Raw genomic sequence first — 26,244 nt, 5'->3', positions numbered from 1 at the left:
GTAGGTTCTAAGCCAAAGGTTGCCACCGTTATCCCTTCTACTAAGTTTCAGTGAACTAATAGTTCCAGTGACTTACACTTTCACAATTATATTCTCATTCCTAATAGAAGCTTCTAACTCTTGGAGCTACTTCCACTCTGAATAGATAATGTGGAGATAGGAGTAGCTCTTAATCAGTAAAAAAGTTAAATAATCTGGACTAGTTGGTATCCATAGGCCCAAATCAGAGCTGCTTGATTCTGTGTCAAGAATAAAGAAAGAAGGGGCGCCTGGGTGGCATAGTGGTTAAGCGTCTGCCTTCGGCTCAGGGCGTGATTCTGGCGTTCTGGGATCCAGCCCCACATCAGGCTCCTCTGCTATGAGCCTGCTTCTTCCTCTCCCACTCCCCCTGCTTGTATTCCCTTTCTCACTGGCTGTCTCTATCTCTGTCGAATAAATAAATAAAATCTTTAAAAAAAAAAAAAAGAAAGAAAGAAATCCAAGAGAAAAGGATAATATGGTGATTTATCAGGTAGTTCACTTAATTAAAATGAAGATTTGGTCTAATATTTATAGATAGGTAATTATGTATCTTATATAGATTCCATTTAAGGAAAATAATACAACACTTAGCCTTTAGAGTGTTTTAGAAAGCATGAACTTTAGATTCAGCCTTGGATTCAAAACTCAGTTTGACAACTTAATAACTACATGATTTTAGGAAAGTAGGATATTTAATCTTTCAGGATGCCTGGGTGGCTCAGTTGGTTAAGCGTCTGCCTTTGGTTCAGGTCATGAGTCTTGTATCCTGTTCCTTGCTCAACAGGGAGTCTGCTTCTCCCTCTCCCTTTGCCCCTCCCCCTGCTCATGCTTGCTCCCTCTCGCTCTCTCTGACAGATAAGTAAGATCTTTAAAAATATATTTAATCTTTCTCAGCCTCAATAAAAATTGAAGTTGTTACGATTTGTGTCACATGAAAAAACAAACCAAAAAACAAACCAAAAACCCTAACACTGTATAGTGAATAAGCTATTTTTAATATCATCTTAAATATATTGTGTTATTGTCTATGAAAGTTAACTTTTTTTTTTTTTTTTAATAAATAGAAGTCGGTTCTTCCCTCTTGAGACATCCATCTCCTGAACTTTCCCGGCTAATCTCGGCCCACAGCTCTCTTTCCAAAGGAGAACGAAATTTCCAGTGGCCAGTTTTAGCTTTTGTTATACAACATCATGATCTAGAAGGTCTTGAAATAGCAATGAAACAGGCCCTAAGGAAATCTGCTTGCCGAGTTTTTGCTATGGAGGTATGAATGCATTAATGGGGTTATTGATTCATTAATCATATAAATCATTTGATGATTTTCTTTAATATTAGTTCCTTTTCTACCCAACAGAAATTTCAAAAAATTAAGAAACACTAGCCAATCAAAAATATCAAATATTCACATCAAAATTAAATTCTTCGTTTATGAACATAAATGAATATAGAGGTCCATATTTAAAAATGCACTCTAAAAAAATTTATTTCTGCACTGCTTTATTGTTTGAATCCTGTTAGTATCGTTTTTTAAAAAGTTGTTTATAGTAAAGATGTCATTTCAGTTATAAGAATCATGTAAAAGAGATAACAAGTAGGGCTTTTAAGTTATAAATTTAACTATAATAACTTTCCTGAATCTATTTTCTGGAAATGATAGGATTGCTATCTGTCATATTTTTATATATATTTTATATATATATTTTTAATCTTCTTTTGTCATGAATATAATAAATAACCTGCCACTTCATTGATGGTGGGAACAATATAAATACATTTAAGTGTATGATAGCTTGTGTAGAACTTAAGAAACATTATGTGTTTCTTAATGCAAGTTTCTAAATGCAAGTTGGGGAAAAAACGTGCTTCAGCAAATTAATATGAAGATGAATTTTTGAAATAAAAAGTGGTTTGAAAAAAAATTACTGCATTGCATTTCCTAAGTATTATTTTCCCTACTATGTTTTTTAATTGGGACCAAAATTATTGACTGTTTCAAGGTCAGTGTAGTATTGGTGAAATGAAGGTCAGATATTTTTAGTATCTTTTCTTGAAACACTTTGTCCGTGGAGGTACTTTGTTTCTTACTCAGAATGTTTACTCACATATTTTCTTTTTATCTTTGACTCATGTAACCGTCATTTATTCAGGCTTTCAACTGGCTTCTGTGTAATGTCATCCAAACGACTTCTCTACATGATATTCTGTGGCATTTTGTGGCATCATTGACTCCTGCTCCAGTGGAACCAGAGGAAGAAGAGGATGAGGAAAATAAAACAAACAAAGAAAATGCAGAACAAGTAAGTGAGATTTTAGGGGGTTTTTTGATTGTCCATATTTTTATAAAAGAGTAGAACCGCCTCAGATAATGGAATAATATGCATGAGCTCATTCACAGATTATATAACCTAAAGGCAAGAATAAAATTTCACTGCTATGAACAACATAGTCACTCTACTTAGTGAAAGTTTTCTCTCCAGCAAAGATGAGGTCATTCAGTTCTGATTTTCTCACTAAACATTGTCATGAAGCAATGAATTGAAAGATATATACTGTTAGAGTACTATATAAGACAGATAAACAGGGCAACATTATTCCATGGAAGATCTATCTCTTCACAACATTGCTGTAAGTTGGCAGAGCATAAAAATATATACTGTGTAAGGACATGAAATTTAAAAATGTTTGCTTGGCTAGAAAGGACTTGGACTTTATAGGAAGCAACCTGCATAATGGAAAGGCATTGACTAGGACCCTGAAAACCTGGGGGCCAGCCCCGTTTCCACCTCTGTAACAGTGTGACTATGGGCCTCATTTCCATATTGTAAGAAAACTAGACAGCATTAAATTCACTTTCAGGCATTCTAAAATTATATGCTTAATATTTTATGATTAATTTCCAAGGATATCAAGCAACATTATAGCCAAATTCTTAAAACTCACAAGAAAATAAAGTACCATGAGTAAGAACTAGTAGAAACAACAGGCAGCAGAAATAGACCTTAAACAATTTCAGTGTTGTAATTATCTATCTATGTGTAGTATAGCTATGTTTAATGTGTTTAAAGAAATAAAAGACAAACTTTAAACTATAATAATGTAAGAAGAAATGTAAGAATGACAGATTTGGAAAAAAACTAAATAATTAACATGTAAGAATTATATATTAGTTTAATAATTATTGTTAGAAAAATAGCAGTGAACCAAAAAAAAAACATCAGTCCTGAGATTTTTTTGGCATATTAGTCTAGAAATTGGTGAACTGTAAAAGAGACCTGAAGAAATCATCCAGAATAAAACAGAAAAAAAATGAGTTGCTTTAAAAAGTGAAAAATATGAGAAGGTGTAACATTTATCTAATTGGAGTTCCAGAAAGCAAGGATAGACAGAATGGAAAAGAGGTGCTATTTAAAGAGTTGATACATGAGAATTATCCAGAATTGATTACAAATGACAGTGCTTTGAATCAGGAAGCCCAGGGAACCCCAGGCAGAATAAAGAAAAAGAAATCGTGGTGGGCAAATCATAGCGAATTATCTGAACAAGCAAAACAAAGAGCATGTCTTTAAAGCAGCCACAAAGGAGAAAAATTACACTTAACGTAGGGACAGTGAGAATGGTAAATTTTCAGTAACAATATTGCAAGTTATAAGACTGAACTTTTTTAAAAACACAATTGATATTTTCAGTGTGCTGAGAGAAAATAACTGTCAATCCAGTGAATCTATCTTCATAGGGGAAGGGCAAAATAAAGATATTTTCAGAAAATAAACAGGGATTGCCACAAACAGACTGTTACAAAGGAAAATTGTAATGTGCTTCAGGTACAGTAGGAGATCTCACATGGAAGATCTGAGAATGAAAAGAAAAGAGTTACATCTTAACAAAGACTATATAAAAAGTGATGTGTAAGGGGAGTGATTTTTAAAACTTAGTACCAAATACACACAGCAATACCATATACATCAGGGAGGCAGGTGATTGGTGTTAAGTGTTCACTGGGTTGATAATGATTTTGATTAGCTTTAGATTAAGTTGAGTGTGTATCACTACACAAAGTGTAGTGTGTGTCATTACACAAAAAATAGAAACAGAATTGAATGGGCACCTGGCTGGCTTTGGCAGTGGAGCATGTGACTCTTGATCTTGGAGTTGTGAATTTGAGCCCCACATTAAGTGTAGAGATGACTTAAAAATAAAATCTTAAAAAAAAAAAGAAATAGAGTGTATAATTTCCAAACTCACAGAGAAATGAGAAAAATCAACTCAGCGCCACCCCCTCCAAGGGAAAACAAAATTTAAAAAGTGGTGCAAATAGAAACATATTAGAAATAAGTCCAAAGAGGACTAAATCTTCCATTTAAAAGACAAAAAATGGGATGCTGGGTGGCTCAGTCGGTTAAGTGTCCAACTTTCAATTTCTGCTCAGTTTCATGATCTCCAGGTCATGAGATAGAGCCCTGTGTGGAGCTCTGTGCTCGGTGGGGAGTCTGGTTCTCTATCTCTGCCCCTCCCCCCACACGCACATGCACGCGTGCTCTCTCTCTCTCTCTGTCAAATAAATAAGTATTTTTAAAAAATAACTAAGTAAGGGGCGCCTGGGTGGCTCAGTCAGTTGGGTGTCTGCCTTTGGCTCAGGTCATGATCTCAGGGTCCTGGGATTGAGTCCCGCATCAGACTCCCTGCTCATCAGGAGTCTGCTTCTGCCTCTTCCTTTGTCCCTCCCCACTGCTTGTGCCCTTTCTCTCTCTCTCTCAAATAAATAAAATCTTTAAAAAAATTAAATAAAAGACAAATATTGTCAGAATGGATGAAAAAACAAAAGGTAGATGCTGTTCATAAGCATCACATTTAAAACATAGGGATACAGGAAGATTAAAAGTGGAAGCTTAGAAAAAGATATGCTGGACAAACACCAAACAGAATTAAGGTGGTGTGACTCTTTTAACATCAGAGAAAAAAAAAAAAAAGCTTTGAGACAAAATTAATAATAGGGGTAAAAAAGCTTTCTACAAAATGATGAACAATTAATTCTAAACATGTATGTATCAATAATATCGTCTTAAAAATACTAAGTAAAAATTGACAGCACTGCAAGGAGAAATAGGAAAAAAATCCACAATTAAAGTGTAAGATTGTTTCACACCTTTAACAACTAAATACTCCTGCATAACAAACCACCCTAAGACTCATCGGATGAAAACAGTTGCCTGTTGGCTGACAACTCTGTGGGTGAGCGGTTTGGGTGAGGCTCAGTTTCTGCATACACATGTAGAGTCACCCTGTTAGTAGATTTGTGAGCAGACCAGAATCGATACAGGTACAGTATTCTTTTGTTTGGTGATCTTATTTATGAGTGATGTCATCACTTTTTTCCCGAAAGATAATACAAACATACTAAGTTAATGTGTGTTTTGGGTATGATTTGGTTTTCGTTTTGTTGTTTACATTTCTGTTACATGACTGTCTTTATAGTATACATAACACTTTTAAGTATACATAATTTTTTGTGTGTAGGGTAAGTTCTTTTCTGCATACAGACTGATCAGTTTGCTTTCAATTTCTGTCTTAGGAGAAAGACACAAGGGTATGCGAACATCCCCTTTCAGATATAGTGATTGCCGGTGAAGCTGCCCATCCTTTACCACACACATTTCACCGCTTACTTCAAACAATCTCCGATCTTATGATGTCTCTCCCCAGTGGCAGTTCATTACAGCAAATGGCCCTAAGGTAATTTTACATCTAAGTGTTCTAGGTACAATGGAGAAGAGATTTTATGTAGTATTCAAACTCAAAATGCTCAAAAGACCTTTTTAAATAGTAAGATACAAAGAATCTCTACATTATGTGAATGGTGTTTCACTCATTACCGTCATAATCTAGAATCATCCTCCTTAGCTCACACCTGTTTGCCCCTCTATAAAATCAGGTTAATATACTTCTCAGTGCTCTGAATTATCAGTCTGTAACAGTGTTCCTCACTTCCCGCCCCCCTTCTACCCAAGTCACTTGTCTCAGTGCTACCCAAGAGTAGACTCTTAAATGTCACAAAAGGGAAAATGAAGTCTCAGAAACAAATCAAAATATGGTTTTGAATTGAAAAGAATTTTGAGAAAAATGGAACCTTTATACGCAAGGTAGCCTAAGTCTACCTTGGGGAACATCACCTACTTTTAAGTCTAAGCCTGCTAAGATTTTAACATTACTTCTATATTGTGAACCTTGTTATCAGATCTACATATGGGGCCACACATATAAATGAATGCTCCACTGATTTTTATAAGCTGTAAGGTGATAGAGTGATTTTTGGCTACCCACAGCCCTCATGATAAGACCAACAGAGGGGAGATTATGTTTCCTCCTCACAAGATTTTTGAAGTGCAGGATGTGTTATATACACTCTGATGAATTAGTATAAAATTATAAGACTAATAAATTTGAGAGGCTGTTTCAGTTGGGGTAACACTTATCTATCTGTGAAATTGATTTATTACCTTTTTTGTTTGAAGCAAATTTCTTTATATGTAAATGTATTTTTCTATATGTAAAATAAGTGAACTTTCTTTAGATCTTACCTTGGTCCAAAGAAATTACCTTTATTTCTCACAAAAAGGCAGTGGTATTATTCCCTGATTTTTTTTTTTATTTCTGTTTTTCACCTGGAACATTAAGATCTTTTGAAATATTAACTACAGAGTGCTTTTCCAGGAATTCCTTAGGAATTATTTAATATATTGCTTATACCTTTTTAGGTGTTGGAGTCTGAAATTCAAGCAGTCTGATCACCAGTTCCTCCATCAGAGTAATGTCTTTCACCACATTAACAATATTTTGTCAAAATCAGACGATGGAGATAGTGAAGAAAGTTTTAGCATCAGTATTCAGTCTGGCTTTGAAGCAATGAGTCAGGTCAGTCATTTACCAGCTGTCCTCTGTTACCCCACTAATGTTCAACATTGTATAGAAGGAGAAACTGCAAGTTGGTTCATTTGTTTCTTACCTCATGTCTTGTTTGTTTTATTATCATGAAAGATTTCCATTTCAGTGTTATAATAATGTACCTTTGTTTCTGGTAGGAATTGTGCATAGTAATGTGCTTAAAGGACTTAACCAGCATTGTTGACATAAAAACTTCAAGCCGACCTGCCATGATTGGCAGTTTGACAGATGGTTCTACAGAAACCTTTTGGGAATCAGGAGATGAGGATAAAAACAAAACTAAGAACATCACCATCAACTGTGTAAAAGGAATCAATGCCCGCTATGTATCTGTCCATGTGGATAATTCCCGAGATCTCGGGGTAAGAAAGGAAACTTAATTTGTGGCTCGTTAGTTCTTTTCAGACCCTCAGTGACCATGCCCTATCATTTCTGAGTTTAGCAAAAAGATTTTCTTGTGGAACTTCACCAACCAAACAACATTGTTATATTTCCCAAATAAATCTTAAATCTAAACACATTAAGAGGACTGGGGCACTATGGAATACTAATTTTAAAAAGAGGTGTGGTTACAAATAACACCCTGGCTCCAGCTAAGCAGGATAAATGCCTGCCCTGTAACTGCCTACCCGCATGCCCTTATCTAAGCTCTTCTCTTGGCCTGGAAGTCCTCCCCTTAAAATCTGCCTATCAGATTCTCCCCAAATCTCCAAAGACCAGGAGAAAAATCCTCTCCTAGTACCTCTTCTATAAAAATTACTCTTTCCAGGGTGACTGGGTGACTCAGTCAGTTACGTGTCTGCCTTTGGCTTGGGTCATGATCCCAGGGTCCTGAGATCGAGCCCAGAGTCAAGTCGGGCTCCCTGCTCAGCGGGGAGCCTGCTTCTCCCTCTCCTCCCCACTCATGCTCTCTCTCACTATCTCTATTGCTATCTCTGTCTCTCTCAAATAAATAAATAAAATCTTTTAAAAAAATTACTCTTTCCCTTCTCTAGATTCTTTTCTATATTACTCTGATGGCACTTAATACACTTTGACCTGTCATGTAATTAGCTCTCAGTTTCTAGCCCTCAGTCTTAGCTGTCAGGGCAGTGGTGGTGGGGTATCTAGACTAACCCGAATAATCATAATTTATCTTTTTCCTAGCAGTAGCCTGTTCACATGTTTCAACTGAATTAAGTACTCCTTTACAAAAGGCAGTAAACAAAGGAAAAAGAGTCCTGTTTACTTGAGTGTTAAGAATCAAGAAGAAGGCACCAGCTGCCAAACCCACATGCTTCTACTAGCCCTGTTCCTGGGGAAGGATACTCCTTAGAATTTTCCCTCAGAATGGGTGTGGCTTGCTAGCAGATACAGTATTAATAAATCCCCTTTGATCATTGCCAAGCTTCTCCCATCCCATTCATGTATTTCCTTTCCCGGAAAGAGCCAGAGTGGTGGGTTTGGGTCTTGGGTAACCCAGATGGAATGACAGCCTCAGAAGTCCAGTCTGCTCTCGGAATACTCCTTGCCATCCACAGCCACCCCCAACTCCTATTCCCTAGCAGTGAATAAGGAAAGGGGGCTTAGATAATATTATCATAAGCTTATCTGCTTTGCAGAGCCAAGAGTTTCAATAGGCACAACTACTTTATCTTACTACAAAGTCAAATGTAAGAAATCATAACATTTTTCTAGCCAGAATTTACTGTTCAGTACAAAGTTATCTTTGATTCATGGTATATTTTAAGCTAGGACATACTCTCCCTCAGAACAATGATTACAATCAGTTTGACATTTTTCCCTTTTAGGGAGTTAATCATAGCAATATTCATTTTTAAAAGCCCCAGTAGGTAAGCCAACATCTGCTTTCAAGAAACCTCCTCTATGTTACGTGCATCCTTGAGCTGATGTACCTCTGTCTCCAGCCCGCCCACCACCAGTGCCTTACGCACAGCAGTTTGAATTGCACCAGCCTAGAGCTGATCCATAGCTAAGTATACAGTTCTCTAAGGAATTAATGTCTCATGATAACGATAGAGTTTAAATCTTTAGACTTTGGGGGCACCTGGGTGGCTCAACTGGTTAAGCGGCTGCCTTCGGCTCAGGTCATGATCCCGGGGTCCTAGGATCAAGCCCCCGTGTTGGGCTCCCTGCTCACTAAGGAGTCCGCTTGTCCCTCTACCTCTTCCCTGCCTCGTTCTCTCTCTCTCTTTCTCTCTCTCACTCACTCTATTTCAAATAAATAAAATCTTCCTAAAAATTAAAACTAAATAAATATTTAGGCTTCAGATAAAAAGAGGAAATGCTAAAGCTTCTCTTTCAGAGCCTATAGAGACTGAAGGTAGAACTTTTGAGAATAAGAGAAGGCAAGACTGGAGTTGTAAGAATGTGGTTGGTTGGGCAGAGGGAGTGACGTCAGTTAGGAAGAACAATGATAGAGTTAATGTGATATTGGTAGGCTGTAAGAAATCATTGTAAATTCAGGAGCAGGAATATGGAATAATAATTGTTGTGAATTGTCTATTTTAGAATAAAGTTACCTCAATGACCTTCCTAACTGGCAAAGCAGTAGAAGATTTGTGCAGAATAAAGCAGGTAATTAAAATTTTGTCATTAAATGTTTTGCTGCCTAGGGAGAAATTCTTCTCAGCCTCCAGTCTTAAATTCTCATTTTGGCATGCTACCAAAGTATTACAGAAAATCATCTGTTTACAAAACAAACTGACAAATAGTCCAGATACAGGAACATTTACAACCATCCCTGTGCTGAACATCTTGTCTGTTAGTGCCCTAAATGTTCTCCTGTCGTGAGCGATTATACTGTACCTACAGTCCTCCACTCTGCCTCCAGCTCCCTTACAAAGAGTCAGGGTGCCTTAAATGCATCATAGATCCAATTCACAATTAACACCTACACTTCAGGTTAAACTGTAGATTATTGTCCTCCAGCCTGAAAATCTATCACTTATAACACCAAAACTGTATCCAGGCTGCAAGTTGATTTTACAAACCACCTCTAGAAACACGTTAGGTTTTATTTGGGCGTGTATCTGAGATTCTGTATAAACTGACTTGTGTTAATGAAACTTTATCAAAGCTGTTCTTCTATGGCTACTTTATCCCATAAATGTTAACCACTTGTTTTGCTTTGTTTTTCAAATCATATTGAAAGAATGAATTGAGATTTTGGATTAAACAAATAATAAATTTTGTTTAAAAGCCTAAAAAATTTAGGGAAATAATCCTATTCAGTGAGATACTATTTATTTATGCTTAATGCTCTTTGTAGAAAATTGGCATCATCAATTAAAATAATATCAATTTAGATGTCTTTATAAATAATGTAGAAGGCCCAGGTCATTTCTCTTAGACATCAAATACCATAAGAACAATTTTCATTTTACCAAGTGAATAATGTCAAAAACCATTTCACAGTGCATTGAAATTTAATCCTTGAAAAAAAGTTATTTTCTCAGTGAAATACAGTGAAATAAGGACTCACAGATGTGAAATTACATCTAATTTTTCTTCAAAAGTAAAATATATTAACTGCATATCAAAAGTGCTCTTCTTTTTAAAAAAAAATGCTTATCTGTAAATAATGCTTTAATGTGAAGATTCACAAACAGGGCCCCATGCTGATCTTGTGAGTGTTTCTACTCACAGTCAGTATAGGGAAAGGACAGTCACATAGATTGATTAATGATGTTACTTATGTAACTTGTCCCTGGAAAGTACTCAGCCCTGCATTTTATTTCTCAGCTCCATGTCATACTGAGAATCCTTCAACCTGTGTTAACCTCACTTCATCTGTATAATAGCTACTATAGTATTACTTATCCTCACAAGGTTTAAGTAGTAAACCTTGGTCTCTGCACAAGTCTTTGTGATTTGAGCCTGCTGTTATTAGCACTAAGTCTAGGACAGTGATAAGAGAGTGAGACAGCTGTATCAGGTTTCTGTCCCTTGTCTGTTGTGCTAGGTTGATCTGGATTCCAGGCACATTGGTTGGGTAACAAGTGAACTTCCAGGAGGAGATAATCACATCATCAAGATTGAATTAAAGGGCCCAGAAAATACGCTGAGAGTTCGACAAGTAAAAGTCCTGGGCTGGAAGGATGGTGAAAGCACCAAAATTGCTGGCCAGATTTCAGCCAGTGTGGCCCAGCAAAGGAACTGTGAAGCTGAGACTCTGCGAGTGTTCAGACTTATTACATCTCAAGTGAGTGTCCTTACTACATAATCTAGCACTGGATATCCTGAAATAAAATCTTATTCAATAATAATACCAAAATAGTAACAAAATGCTTTGTAAAACTTGTTAGAGATGGCTGGCAACAGATGTGACCCATTTTCTCTTCTTCTCATAGCCCAAAACTCCTGTGTTTCATTTTGCGCTCATAATTCTTAAAAGTAGTGGCGTGTAGCAAGAATGGCATAGTAATATTATAAAACCTGCAGAATTAGCTCATGCATTCTTTAGCTTTCACACCTGATAATTATTGCTACTGATTCCTTCTCGTGTTCCTGTCTTCATCAGGTATTTGGAAAGCTCATCTCTGGAGATGCTGAACCTACACCAGAACAAGAGGAAAAGGCACTCCTGTCATCACCTGAAGGAGAGGAAAAAGTATACAATGTATTTATTTGTATTCTAAAAATATTTATTTCCCTTTTTCATTTTCTTACTTTTGTTCAGTGAAATAATCCATTTATTGCCATGTATTTTATGGATAGGTGATATTAGTTTATATGCAGTTAGTGTTTCTTACTTTAATTAGAAGATGGAGAAACTAAAGAAATTGTTTATGTATGTTCTAGCTAGTATTGTAAGTAACAACAAAATTTGCTCTGTATCTTGGGCTGTTGTGTTCAAATATTAGGCTTTGTAAAATCAGCTTAGTCATTGACTGTACTGAGCACCATCGATGACCTTCTCCTTCCTCCACTTAATCTGCCCTTCACAGTCCAGTTCAAAAATACTGTCTTCTCCAGGAATCTTCTTTATGATTTCGCCCAGACAAGATGTAGTTTTCCTTCTGCTAAACTTCATCATGGTTTTTATGAGTCTCTTCTCGATTTCTTTCATATGTTTATTTGTACACATATTTGTCTCTTCTACTGAATCATAGCTGCTTAAAGACCAAGTACATATCTGATTTGTCTTTATATCCATGGCATAAATACACATGCATTCAGTATAGTTTTATTGGAATAACCTGTTCTTCATCTTGTTCTTGAAATTTCTTTTAAAATGTAGTTGCCTTTACTTTTACTTATTTGGTCTACTCTAAAGCTCTATACCCAAGAGGAAAACCTCATCTATTCCCAAAAAGAGGTCAACCCTGACTGTTCTCAATATTCTTATGTTGTTAGATGTTACAGATAATCACCTTGGCAGCCCTTTGAAAGATAATTTCAAGGACTTACCTAGTCTAGCGCTGCACCTTCTGATATAGTGATGTCTAAGCCATCCACATCTTTCTATTTGGGGTCTGTAGAAAAGAAGATTTTATAAACTCTGGTTGTTTCTTTTAGCATCCTGTGGAGATATCATTTGAATGACTATAAGACTGTGTGACTATTCATTAAATCAACTAAATTTTAGCAAATGGCAATTTTGCGCTAAATAACTATGATAATTGTTACCAAGCCCTCAGAAAGCTTGTGTTCTGTTCTTTTAGATATGAACCTTTCACACACATCCCAAAAAAGAAATCAATATATAGCATGTAATCAATTTTTTATGTATGTGAAAACACTGTACATGTCACAGGGTTTCAGAGTGTGCCCTACAGTGGTCAGAGGAGGCTTTTGGTAGATATTGGGTATGACCCAGACCTGAAAGGGAATGAGTCAGAGTTAGATCGACAGAGGGAATGGGAGCAGGGCTCATTAAAGAGGCCGGCCTAATAGTAGGAGAGTGTAGGTTGAGATGTTAAGGTTGATTGGGAAAGTTTATGCTAGTGCCCATGAAATAGTATAATTATTAAGAGAATCATTTTTTATGTCAGGTTTTTGAAGTAGAATTTAGATAAGGAAAAAATTTATCCTTTTAAACTGTATTGTTTGATGAATTTTGCTAAATTTTTTGGTGTAAGTTGTTAATAATACACCCTTATTATCCTTTTAATATCAGTAGTATCTGTAGTGATGTATCTTCTTTTATTACTTCTTTCCATTTGTTTGCTTTGTGTTTGATTTGTTCTCTTTCTAGGTTCAAATACTTGAGATCTTTCTTTTTTTCATATAAGTAATGGTACAGTTTTCTTCTTAGCACTGCTTTAGTTGAATGTCACAAATTTTGGTGTGTTGGTTATATATTTTTTTCACTTCATTTAGTTCAGAATATTTTTTTATTTCTGTTTTGATTTCTTCTTTGACCCCTAGATAACTTAGTGTTAATTTCTAAATATTTGGGGATTTGTCAAAATAGCTTTCTATTACTAATTTCTAGTGTAATTCATTGTCTTCAAAGAATATACTTTGTATAATTTCAGGCCTTTTAAAGTTGTTAAGATTTGAATTCTGACTCACATATTTTAGTGAATGTCCACATGCACTTGAAAAGAACTTGAACTCTGCTTTTGTTCTGTGAGGGGGTTCTATAAGTATCAGTTCAAGTTGGTAGATAATTTTGTTCAAGTCTTCAAGAGTTTTACTGATTTTTGTTTGCTCGTTTACTTGTTCTGTTAAGTGCAGAGAAAGTTTTGAAGTGTCCAATTATATGGGTTTATTTGGATTTTAGTTTACCTGGTTGCAAACCTCAGCTGTCCGATGGGCACCAAAAATTATATGGTTTTGTAGATTATCAGCTTCTTCTCATTGTTAAAGTGGGCGTTACATTCTCTTGTAGCTTTATCTTAAGGAAAGTGAAGCTAAGAGCCATTTTTTATTCTTAGAAGAGTAGCTTTGCCTCACTTTTCTTACCTGTAAAATAAAACATCATATTTACGTAATGGACTTGTTGTGAAGATTAAAGAAGAGTATGTGTATGTGTTAACTATATTGCTGTGTATCCATACCTTAGGAGAGTACCATTCACATAATAAGCACTATAAAATGTCAGCCTTTATGTCTATTCTTTTGGTATGTTTCTTTGACGCCTGTTAGTGGTCAATTAGCCTAATTAAGAACACCATTATCATAGAGTTTTGTTAGGATATTTCTCTTTTAACCAAATATCATTTTCTGAGTTGTTCTAATGACTAAATGTAGGATACTCACAATTTAGAATTAGATGTAATCAAAGTGGCCCAAATTGACAGATTAAAGAAGTTCATGAAGAGATAGTGTGCCTCTTTGGATTTCTTAAATTCAGAAATTTTGCTCTTTTTTTTGTGGTTGACCTTAACCAATAGTGGTGTCTTCAAACTTTATCCTTTGTCTTAGTGTTACAGACCTCAATTTAAAGTAAATTCACCTTATAAAAATACCTGCATAGTTATTTCTCAAGATACTTTAAGACCAAATATGCAAATTTTATTCAAAGAGTCTGGGTTTTTTGTTTTTTTTCTCCCCACTTTTTCTATGTAAAGGCAACATCAGATGCTGACCTAAAAGAACATATGGTTGGAATCATATTCAGCAGGAGTAAGCTGACTAATTTACAAAAACAGGTTGGTAAATAGCCATTTCATTGTCTTCATCAGTTTTTATTTGTTTTTAGGGTGTAAAGTGTTTTCCAAAATTTATGGAGGCTTTTTTTATGCTGACTCTTTCATCGGTCCTGCAGAATGTGTCTGCCTTTTTCTAGAGAGGAAGCAGTATATTGGCATACCTGCATCCCTTGAAAGATTTTGTTATAAATGTTAACTTTCTTACCTTGCTGCTCTTTGCTATTTCTCATTTTCAGGTAGTTTGTTTCATTTTGGTGTCAAATATCTATAGCTATATCAAATTTCATTTGCATTTTCTGTGTTCCTTTTCCCACTGTTTTTTGTGTGCCAGTTGATTTTTTTTCCTGAGCAATTATAGTGTTAACTAAGTCAGTGTTAATATTTTTAATTATAAGGAGATGGAGTAGTGCTAGATTATTCATATAATGGGGTACCTAGATAACAAAATAATTAGCCCTTCAGAAGTCAAATAAAACACTGGTTTTAAATAAGCCCATCATTTTAACTTTCAACATCATTAAATCTTGTTTAAGTAAATAAATTTATCTGTGCTTTATCTTTTTAACAGTGTTTCATTGAATCTTAGATGCTACCAGTTATAAAATGTGCTGCTACCAGTTATAAAATGTGCTGTTATTTCATGTATCACTAAAAAAAGAAAATTTGCTGCCAATTACATTGTGAATGCCATCAATTATAAAACACACTATGAATAGAAATATTAATAATATATGGAAGGAAAATATGCCTTAGAAGTGATAAAATATGGTAATTTGCTTTTGTTTGATGTCTTAAACCACAGGCAGGGGTATTGGTAACTTGTATATAAATAGTTTCTACATAGTAGTTGGTTTAAATATTAAGATTTTTATTCATGATTCTGTTAGTTTTCTTTAATTGTTTTTAAGATGAGTTAAGAAAGTAGTATGATGGAGAATTAAAGGGGTGAAAGAGTATTAAATAGAGTATCAACTAATATTATCTTTTTTTTTTTTTACTAGAAGTAGTAAATCAGATTTACAAATATGTTTTTATATTTTCTTTATGTTGTCTTTAAATAGGTGTGTGCTCACATCGTCCAGGCTATTCGCATGGAAGCCACCAGAGTTCGTGAAGAATGGGAACATGCTATATCAAGCAAAGAAAATGCCAATTCTCAGCCCAATGACGAAGATGCCTCCTCTGATGCTTATTGCTTTGAGCTGCTCTCTATGGTCTTAGCCCTGAGTGGCTCTAATGTGGGCCGCCAGTATCTGGCTCAGCAGCTAACTCTGCTCCAGGATCTCTTTTCACTGCTCCATACGGCCTCTCCTCGAGTCCAGAGACAGGTAACTGGTCATACCACTTACCTTTTGGCTTGCTTTGTTCCTTGAGACACTCTTAAAAATTACACTATCAAAGAGAATCACCTTAGGGTCTTAACTATTGATCTTTATTTTTTGGGTTTTTTTTTTTGGTTTTTTTGGATTGCATTTTAACATGCTTTTTATTTTTGACTCGTTGTAATGAGAATATGGAAATATGTTCCATTTTATTACTATGCTATTGCGATAAAGAGTGTCCTGTCTACTGATTGTCTTATTACCACTAGATGTGTAATGTTTCTTTATTGCTGACCAAATAAAAACATGTTTTTTTCTTGCTACCCTGGAGGGGTAATTACCACTTCAGAAATTAAAATGGTGCTTAAATCATATTTCTGTCCTTCTGAAAGCTTTTGAAGTTATAGAACGGCAGCTAGGCTATTTAAAAAAAATGAAAACTTTAAAACACCAATCTTTAGGAGGAATTCTTTCCTTTTATTTTTCTTATCAGGTAACCTCCTTACTAAGACGAGTGTTGCCTGAAGTGACCCCTAATCGTCTGGCCAGCATCATAGGAGTGAAAGCCCTCCCCCCAGCAGATATCAGTGATATCATTCACTCAACAGAAAAAGGAGATTGGAATAAACTAGGTATCTTGGACATGTTTCTGGGATGCATTGCCAAAGCACTCACAGTACAGCTGAAAGCCAAAGGAACTACCATCACAGGAACAGCTGGTACCACTGTGGGCAAAGGTGTTACAACAGTTACTCTTCCGATGATTTTCAATTCCAGGTTGGTCATTGCATCTGTTTTAATACTAAAATAGAACAGACGGAGCTACTATTTGGAGAATTAAGACAGGATTTCAAATTCCACCTTGTTTGCTTGTTTACCAACTAGAAGCCATAAACAATCCACGTATAAAAGAGAATGCTGTATATAATAAAAGTGTAGCTTCAAGTTACTGGGGAAAGGAAGGTGTGCTGAATATATGATGTTGGAATACTTCTCATGTAGAAAAAATATTGTAGGCTCCTATCTCAAACCATTTGCAAAAGTAAACTTGAGATCAATTAAAGCTTTATGTATATTTCTTTTAAAACCCTACTAGGACAAATTATAGAAGAGTATTTTTACAATCTTCATTCAGGAAGACCTCCTTAAAACATATAACCCAAATGTCACAGAGGAAAAACTCTCAGATTTGGCTACATAAAAATGGAAGTTAATTATATTAAAAAGTTTTTAAAATATAAACTGACCTGAAAAAAATATTTAACACCTATATAATGCTATATAGAGAATAAATTATTAGTCATAATATTTAGAAAATGACTACAAATTAATGAGAAAAGACAAACAACTGATAGAAAGATACATGACAAGAGTAGTTAGTTCCAAGAAGAAAAATTACAAATAGCCAGTAGGCAAATGAAAAGACGCTCCACTGGGAATCAGAGAAATGTAGATTAAAACAATAGGAAAATATCTTTTGGCAACATTATGAAGAAATAGGCATTTTTTATGGCACCTCATGTAGATTACTACAGCCTTTTTGGATGTCAGTTTACTAACATATCACTGTATTTAAAATACGCTTTCCTTTGACCTACCAATTCTACTTCTAGGGTTGTTTCCCTCAGAAATGTTTCTACATGGGCACAAAGATATATGCAAGGAAGTTTGTAACAGAATTGTGTGTTAACAGCAGAAAATTAGACATCTGGAACAGTACTAGTCAAAGAGCCAGTCCATGATATTAAATAACACCAGAATGTAAATCAGTGTGTTGCTTTCTTCATCTAGAGAGTCTTACAAAAGAAAAAAAAGAAAGAAAGAAAGAAATGCCAGCTGAAGTAAAGAGTAGTGTATTCAGTGACATAGTTGACATATTCTGGTGCGAGCCCTTACTAGCTCTCTCTGTGGATTCGTAACAAATAGTTTGTGGTCTTCGGATATGCTTTGAACAGCTCTGTTCTAGAAGGTGCAGGGTACAAAAATAATATATAAATAAATACCTGGAAGGAAACATGTATCAGAATAGCTGCTCTCAGGGTTGAAGAGAGAAATTATGGGTAATACTTTGATTAATTTATTTTTAAAATTCTTTAATTGTTTGAATCATTTAAAAAAATTTAAATGCATGCCGAAATAGCAGTTTTCATCGTATTTGTCTGTAACTGTCACTGATTGGTTTGCAAATGCTGACTTTTCTTTGTAGTTATGTTCGTCGAGGTGAAAGTCATTGGTGGATGAAGGGCTCAACTCCTACCCAAATCTCAGAGATCATCATTAAACTTATTAAGGATATGGCGGCAGTGAGTTCCCATCCTCCTGATCATTATGTCATTGAAGTACAGTCGAAATCTGATTAAAACAAACAGCTTTATTCTGCTACATTAGTGTTATTTTGCTTTACTTAAAGCCTCTGTTTAGTAGGTTAACTATTGCGCAGTTTGTCTTTTTGGTCAGTGATTAATTTGTCCTTTGTGTAAACTGTTCATTTCAAGCTTCCCAATTAATTTACTTGAGAATTGTTACATTAGTCTTCTAAGCCTTTAAAACTTAAAAAATTAAATACTGTTTTGAGCCTTACAAATCAACCTGAGTCCAAAACCCTAAAGGAAAAACAGGGCTCCCCAAAGTGAAAGTGTCTCATTCTCTTTAATTCTTCTGGTTTAAAAGCTTTTACTCGTCTTTATTAATGTTCTCTATCATTGTCTTTAGATGTTCTTTTTGGGGAGATCTGGGAGTGTGGAGAAAAAGAAAGTACTTCTCAGAGTACCTGGCTTTTATTGGTTGCTCCATAATGCTAGTTTCCTCCCATTCCATTATATTTTCAGGCTCAGGAGGGCAAGATGCTGTGGAATGTGGGATCCTGAGAGGGAGAGCAGACAGAACATTTTGGAGGAGGAGGAGGAACTGGAACTGCCCTTTAAGAGATTGATAGCATATGGATGGGAGGCAAGAGAGGGTATTCTGGGGAAATAGGAAGTTCTATCACTTTTCCCAACAGCAAGGACATTTCCTTAGTTGGAGAAATGGAGAACTTTCTCGCTTTTCAACAAGTCTTTCTCAGGATGTTCAATGGATGAAATACTAAGAAAAAATATTTAGGAACACCTAAATTTTGTGGTAGTCAGGTGTTTATGTTCAGCAAAAATCAAGTTATCAAATAAAAGTAGTTTGTAGGGGCACCTGGGCGGCTCAGCCAGTTAAGCGTCTGCCTTCAGCTCCAGCTTGGGTCATGATCTCAGGGTCCTGGGATGGAGCCCCGCGTCGGTTCCCTGCTCAGTGGGGAGCCTGCTTCTCCCTTTCCCTCTGTCCCTCCCCCTGCTTATGCTCTCACGCTCTATTTCTCAAATTAATTAATTAATTAAATATTTTAAATAAAGTAGTTGTAATGTGAACCCATTTATGCTCTTGGGTTCTAGTAATATTCATCTAAAAGCAATTAACTTAGCTATATAAATTTTGTGTTAAATAACAAGGTTTCATAATCAGAATTTCTGAAGTATAGATTTAATATTTCCACTATGTTTTTATCTAAATGTAAAGAGCAAATACTCTTGAGCTCTATAGAAAAAGTATTGAGAAGCTAATTTTTTATTTACATTCCAATCATTAAAATAGTGATTAGAAGTTGAATTTTTCATAGAGTTGTGAAGGATTTTTATTTCAAAAGTATGCCCTTGAATCTAAAGCTGCACTAACAGGGGCACTTGGGTGGCTCAGTCAGTTGATCATCCAACTCTTGATTTCCAGCTCAGATCATGGTCTCAGGGTCATGGGATCAAGCCCCACAGAAGGTTCCACACTCAGCATGGAGTCTGCTTCTCCCTCTACTCTTCCCCCCACTCATGCCCTCTCCCTCTGACTCTCTCTCTCTCTCAAATAAATAAATGTTTTTTTTTTTTAAGTTACACTAACAAATAAATCTTTCCTTTCTGATGAGATGTTATTTAAGAGAAGAGAATTTACTATTACGATTATACATTTCTGGTTTCTTACTAAATTATTGTCTCCTGCTCAATAGGGTCATCTGTCTGAAGCATGGTCCCGAGTGACAAAAAATGCCATTGCAGAAACTATCATTGCCTTGACCAAAATGGAGGAAGAATTTAGATCTCCAGTGAGATGTATTGCAACAACCAGGGTAGGAGTTTCTTTTCATTTGGTTTGTATCGTTGCAGTAATAGGTTTGAATAAACTTAGTAAGTCAGCTCCATCCAATTTTTTTTTTTTTTACCAAATACCATATTTACTGAAAATGTATGAAAGGCTTTTTTGAATTATGAACTAAGTATAGTGGTTATAAACTTCCCCTGTTATGTGTTCTTTATCCCTTTTTTGTTATTATTTGGGAAGCTAAGGATCAACTGGTTAGAAAAGGCTAAGTTCTGTTATGTTGTCTTTCTAGTAACGTATTTACTGTAGCTTACACAGTAAGCTTAGTGTCAGCATTATGCTCAGATAGACTGAAGGTCCTTCAAAGACAAGGCCCTCCCTTACTCATTTGGTATGGCTTAATTATTCTTAAGTAGAGCCTACCTGTTGGATTTACAGACCTTACTTTTAAAAAAGCAAAAAGTACAAGCCCTGGGCAGGGTGGGGCAGAATCTCTTAGCTAAAGAGTAGGCTCGCGTTCTTCGGATGAGACATCTGCAGTCACTTTTGACCTACCAAATTTCATGTACTTCCAAAAGAGATGAGGGATTTCCTTGAAGCAGGGCAGTGTGGCAGCATTAGAAAGAAGTAAGCACTGGCGAAAATTGCCTGATTTAATCTTCAGAAGTCTGGAAAGGAAGACAAATTGTATTTCTCTGGGGCAGAAAAAAGCCGCTTGATGCCGTGCTGCTAGTGAGTGTGACATGTGAAGCAGTCCCTCTTTAGCTCCACGCACGGGCGTTCTTTCCTTCCGCACTCGCCCTTTCTCCTTGCGCACTTTCTCTTTCTGTTTCTCTTTTTCCCTGTCTTCCTCTTTATGTCCAGGGACACGCATATGCGCTTCTTAAATAATTGTTTTTCGGTAATGAAGAAATATATCCTTCTGTCTAAAACTGAAGTTTACCCTTTAAGCCCCAGAAAGTTTTAAACTGTTTCTGAGGGCTGTTTTCTAAAGTTTGCTAGACATTTACTTATTTCTGACAAAGTATACCAGGGTTAGTGCTAAGCGTTTAGGGGCATACAGAGACTTCTGAGGAGCTGCTATTATCCAGAAGGACTTAATATATACCCACCTACTCATGGGACTGTGTAAAATCGAACAGTCATTGTGCCACCTTGCTTGGAACATAGTGCCTCAGGCAGATGACGCTAGATAGGAAAATTTGCAAGAGGCATCGATATGGTAAATATTCAATATATAAATCCATTTGCTGATAGATTGCTTCCATAGTAGACCAATAAAGGATAATCTTCTATGTCAGGTAAAAACCAGAATGGTTCATCCAGCAGCAGTTAGTAAATATTTGAGTGGCTACTGTGCACATGGCCCACACAGCAGTGAGCCCGTGTGCCTGGTACCACATCAGGAAAACTTGAGTGCCACTGTGTTTCCATGTATTTTCAAATTCAGCTGGCATTTATTGAGCTGTTATCATGTGTCAGAAAGTCAGTGTTTTGTAAGTCTTTTCTAAAAATTCAGTATTGTGACAGCCTTTCCTTTTAACAGCTCTGGCTTGCTCTAGCTTCACTGTGCGTGCTGGATCAGGACCATGTAGATCGTCTGTCTTCGGGGAGATGGATGGGAAAGGATGGACAGCAAAAACAAATGGTAAGACCAGAATTGCTTTATAAAAATGTATCTTGTTTTTCTTTATAAGTAAGCTCTAGCTTAGCATTAAAAAAAAAAAAAAAAGATCTGCAAGCCAAAATTCCACAATTAGCAGAAAATTGTGTTACATTGCTCACGGTCATCTCACAAGTCTGTTTCACTTAGGGTCCCCCTTCATAGTTTGTTAGGGGCTTTAATTATATAAAAGAGCTTTCCCCTTCTTCTCTGAGTCATGTTTACATCATATTAAAATGTGTTTTTAGCCACACTCTCATTGTATATCTAGATTTTGCTCTAAATGTTATCAGTCTTACGGTAGGAAGGAAATAAAGCAGTAAGAGAGGCACCACCACATGCCATTTATTCACTGATACACAGTACTTAAAGTAGGTTTTATAGGTATCCCTAGGTGCACTGGAAGGGAAGACTTTAGAAAGGCCCTTTCAACATTTTCTCACTAATGTTCAAGTTTCAAAATGAATCATTTATACATTTAGTATACAGAATGTTTGAACATAGCATACAGAAAGTTTGAACTTAAGAAAGTTTCTTAAGTCATTAATCAAAGTATACATGTTTATTTTATTAATCATTGAACCTGCTCAGCACATTAATTATTGAATTAGGGGTTTTGAGGGGTTTTTGTACTTAAGTACACTTGCCATAATTCTGTTTAATGTTCAGATTCTAAATTCCTAATAGACTTCAGAACCATAACATTATTGTTGTGAATAAATTACATTCCATTTGTATGAGCGTCTGCGACGTTCTTGTAAATGTAACATGACGTGGGAATGCCTTGTTTCAGCCTATGTGTGACAACCATGACGATGGGGAAACTGCAGCCATCATTTTATGCAACGTATGTGGAAATCTGTGCACTGACTGTGACAGATTCCTTCATCTTCATCGGCGAACCAAGACTCATCAAAGACAGGTGACGGCTTCTGTCTGTACGGGCGGAGCAGTATCTGAGGCATAGGATACATTCAGTAAATTTTGAAATGAATGGGGGAAGGAGGCTTGCTGTGATGGGAAGAAAGGGACTTTGCAATCAGAGCCTCAGTGGAGTTCCCAGCTGCCTCACTTATCGCTGTGTAAATCAAGGCAGTCGGCCAACCTCTCTGAGGCTTAGTTTCCACATTTATAAAAACAGGGCCATTGTCAAGATTCAGGACAAGATTGGAAATGTCCGAAACTTCTTAGAGTGCTTAGTAAATAAAAACTATTATCGTTATTGAGTAATTAAATTTTATACTTCCTCCTTCAGAATGAAAAATAAAATATTTTTCCCTTTTCTTTAATGAAACAATAGGTCTTCAAAGAAGAAGAAGAAGCTATCAAGGTTGACCTTCACGAAGGTTGTGGTAGAACCAAATTGTTCTGGTTGATGGCACTAGCGGATTCTAAAACAATGAAGGCAATGGTGGAATTCCGAGAACACACAGGTAGCAGAGGAGGATTTACTTACTGTGAACTAGTTAATGTGGATTATTTTGAGTGTATTCTGATAACCATGACATTATTGATCACTGTCTGTATTATATGTATGGGACAACGTCCTGTCGTAGAGAGGGCATTAGACTACAAGTCAGGAAACCTGGTTTGTCACTCACTAGCTGTGTTCCCTTGAGCAAGTAATTTTATCTCCAAAACACATGGTTTTCCATTTTTGATTTTTTTTCTAAAGTAAGTCTGGTTATATTCTAAGCTTAAATTTACATGGAATCTTACAAATCCTTAATTTTCAGTGCCTCTGTAGTCTGCCATTTGTCTGACTAACACAAATTTGTGATGTTGGAGTTGAATGCATATCTGAAAAAATTTAACTACATGGGAGTAATTTTTCATGCTACAAGAGCATGGTCTTTTTTTCTCATGATTTTTTTCTCCTATAATCTATCAGGGTCATATATTACATTCATAAATGTTCTAATATTGAACCATCCTTGTATTCATGAATTCAGCTATCCTTTTTAAAAATCTGTTTTTCTTGTAAATATTGCTGAATTCCGTGTATTACTCTTATATTTAGAATTTTTTATCTGTGTTTTTAAAATGAGCTTGGCCTACATTTTTCATGTCTTCCTGTTCTTTTCCTGTTGTTCTCTTCTTGTTTTATGGGTTGTGTTGTTTTTGACTGTTTCAAACATTTAATTTCCTTTTCATATTGCCCTGTCAATGCTAGTGCCTTGGATGGGAATTCTGTTTTTCAAGTGTCATATTTTCTAACAGTAGGTTTTCTTTTATGCCTTGTAATTTTGTCGTTATAAAAATTCTTAAAGGTTTATCTTTCTTCTGTGTATTCTTATTTAATTTTGATTATGATATTTTGTTTGGAACTATGCTTTTGGAGCTGAGGATTTGCCATATCTGCTCAACCTACTATCTGTTTGGCTTCAGATAAGGTCTTTAGTTTCTTGTCCCTTTTTTTGTGATTAGTTACTTCATAATTAGCTTACAATACTTCCACTGTAAAACTGCCAGGCTGATTTCCCAGTGATAGCAACTGATACAAACCTGATTTTCCAGTTGTTGGTTTTTTTTTTTATTAGTTATATTAAAATATGTAGAAAATATATTCTTAAGGAAGATTTTTCTTTTTCTGCTTGAACCTAGGCAAGCCCACCACAAGTAGCTCAGAAGCATGCCGCTTCTGTGGTTCCAGGAGTGGGACAGAGTTATCTGCTGTCGGCAGTGTTTGTTCTGATGCCGACTGCCAGGTGAGTATATGGTTAGACAGTCAGGCTATCCCAGGAAGGAATAGCATATATTCCCTTGTGACACATACACTTCGTATAAATAAGAGAGCTCGGCATCACTTCAGTTTTCTAAATTAATATATTCCCCATGTCAAGAGCTAATGCTTTATCAGAGCTGGAGAGTGGATCAGAATAGTTTCTCAAACCCAAACACACAGTGTATGTTTATCAGCTACCACCATAATAGATATTTAATGCTTGCTTTTGTGCTAGAAACAGGTAAAAATCTATGGACTGCATTTATTTATTACTTTATTACTTTATTCACTTATTTTCCTATAATCAACTTCCAGTTTTTGAGAGTTCTTCAGTCCTGAACATCTGTACACATATTTCATGCCATCCAAATATTTTCAGTTCCTCAGTTCAGTTAACAAGAACTGATAGGGCCCAGCTAGTGAAAGATACCTGTGTTTTTTATACCCATTTTAATGAGGGGATAGGTGGTGATTGGGAGATTATATATCCAGAAATTTTTTGCTTCATGACTATGCACAAAAATAAATAAATAGATTAAAATTATATTTCACTTTTTATCAGCATTCCCTTTATGTGAAGTGAAATTTTTTAAAATCACATTAAAAGAAAAATTACACACTGAAAAATTTTAAATTAAAATTTAAAAAATTACACACTAAAAAAGTTTGCTAATAATCCTGAAGTTATATTTAAGTAAAGAGTAAAAATAGGGGCACCTGGGTGGCTTAGTCGGTCAAGCGTCTGCCTTCAGCTCAGGTCATGATCCCAGGGTCCTGCAATCAAGTCCCGCGTCATATCGGGCTCCTTGCTCAGCAGGGAGTCTGCTTCTCCCTCTGCCTGCTGCTCTCCCTGCTTGTGCTCTCTCTCTCTTTCTCTCTCTCACAAATATATATGTAAAATCTTTAAAAGAAAAAAAAGAATAAAAATAATTTTATTGTTATGTAGTATAGCCTTAATGTGTATTTCCTGTGGGAAATATCTTAGAAAATTTATATAATGGATATAATTCCTGGGCTGTGTGCCTTTTTTGATATTTTGTATGCCATTATAATTTATCTTTAATAGGAGTATGCTAAGATAGCCTGTAGTAAGACACATCCCTGTGGCCATCCATGTGGAGGTGTCAAGAATGAAGAGCACTGCCTGCCATGTCTACACGGCTGTGACAAAAGTGCCACGACGCTGAAGCAGGACGCCGATGACATGTGCATGATCTGCTTCACCGAGGCGCTCTCCGCAGCACCGGCCATTCAGGTTGTCTCAGCTCGTAAAGTATTAGACGTGTCTGGAATTTAACATGGGAAATAGAAATATATCTGCTAAGTAAACAGATCCCTGAACTTTCTACACATCGGGAGAAGATGTGCCCCTGGTATCATCTCCCAGTTTGTTGAAGAGCAAATTCCATCTCGTTATGTTGTTTCCATTTTGTGTGCTCAGCTTTTATTTGTCATTAGTGGGAGCCTGTATAACCAGGAGCATGTATACAGTGTTCATAAGGGAGGAAAAAATAGTTATCTAGTAACTGCTCTCTTCTCAATTTCCAAAACCCAGAATGGTGGCACTATGTAACTGCTGTATACATCGTGTACACACCTCTATACGAAACGTGTATGCCTACGTCTAGAATATCAGTGATACCATTGAAGTTACTATTTGCTAAATATTTTTTTTAATTTGACCGCTTGTTTATATTTTCAGTTCTTATGATCCTAAGATAAGTGAATATTCTTCAAAAATAAAGCTTAACTCTTACATCAGTAGTTCTTCTTTCTATGAGATACAAAAGGGAGTAGTTTTAAAGTGCTCCCTAACCTGACTGACTCTTTATAAGGTGGCGTTAATATGCAAGTGGCAAT

General features: G+C 35.9%; 1 protein-coding gene across 3 annotated transcripts in view; it reads left to right on the top strand.

Moving 5' to 3' along the window:
• The window catches only part of MYCBP2 (MYC binding protein 2), a 252,568-nt gene that overhangs the window by 214,385 nt on the left and 11,939 nt on the right, over positions 1-26,244 (top strand). For 2 of the 3 annotated variants that reach the window (XM_040623680.1, XM_040623672.1), the window contains 18 exons: positions 1,086-1,285; positions 2,169-2,318; positions 5,591-5,751; positions 6,774-6,930; positions 7,098-7,322; positions 9,472-9,537; positions 10,925-11,164; positions 11,483-11,581; positions 14,481-14,561; positions 15,623-15,889; positions 16,377-16,660; positions 18,090-18,186; positions 19,905-20,024; positions 21,543-21,644; positions 22,453-22,581; positions 22,960-23,092; positions 24,264-24,367; positions 25,451-25,639. In XM_040623680.1, the coding sequence (XP_040479614.1) occupies positions 1,086-1,285; positions 2,169-2,318; positions 5,591-5,751; positions 6,774-6,930; positions 7,098-7,322; positions 9,472-9,537; positions 10,925-11,164; positions 11,483-11,581; positions 14,481-14,561; positions 15,623-15,889; positions 16,377-16,660; positions 18,090-18,186; positions 19,905-20,024; positions 21,543-21,644; positions 22,453-22,581; positions 22,960-23,092; positions 24,264-24,367; positions 25,451-25,639 (2,804 nt within the window). The remainder of the gene's footprint in view (positions 1-1,085; positions 1,286-2,168; positions 2,319-5,590; positions 5,752-6,773; positions 6,931-7,097; positions 7,323-9,471; positions 9,538-10,924; positions 11,165-11,482; positions 11,582-14,480; positions 14,562-15,622; positions 15,890-16,376; positions 16,661-18,089; positions 18,187-19,904; positions 20,025-21,542; positions 21,645-22,452; positions 22,582-22,959; positions 23,093-24,263; positions 24,368-25,450; positions 25,640-26,244) is intronic. The other variant, XM_040623687.1, reaches the window with a different exon arrangement.

The sequence above is a fragment of the Ursus maritimus genome, unplaced genomic scaffold (genome assembly GCF_017311325.1).
Source record: "Ursus maritimus isolate PB19 unplaced genomic scaffold, ASM1731132v1 scaffold_10, whole genome shotgun sequence".
In the NCBI taxonomy this organism is placed as follows: domain Eukaryota; kingdom Metazoa; phylum Chordata; class Mammalia; order Carnivora; family Ursidae; genus Ursus; species Ursus maritimus.
The sequence above is the reverse complement of the archived record's forward strand: the minus strand, read 5'-3'. Positions and strand labels throughout refer to the sequence as shown.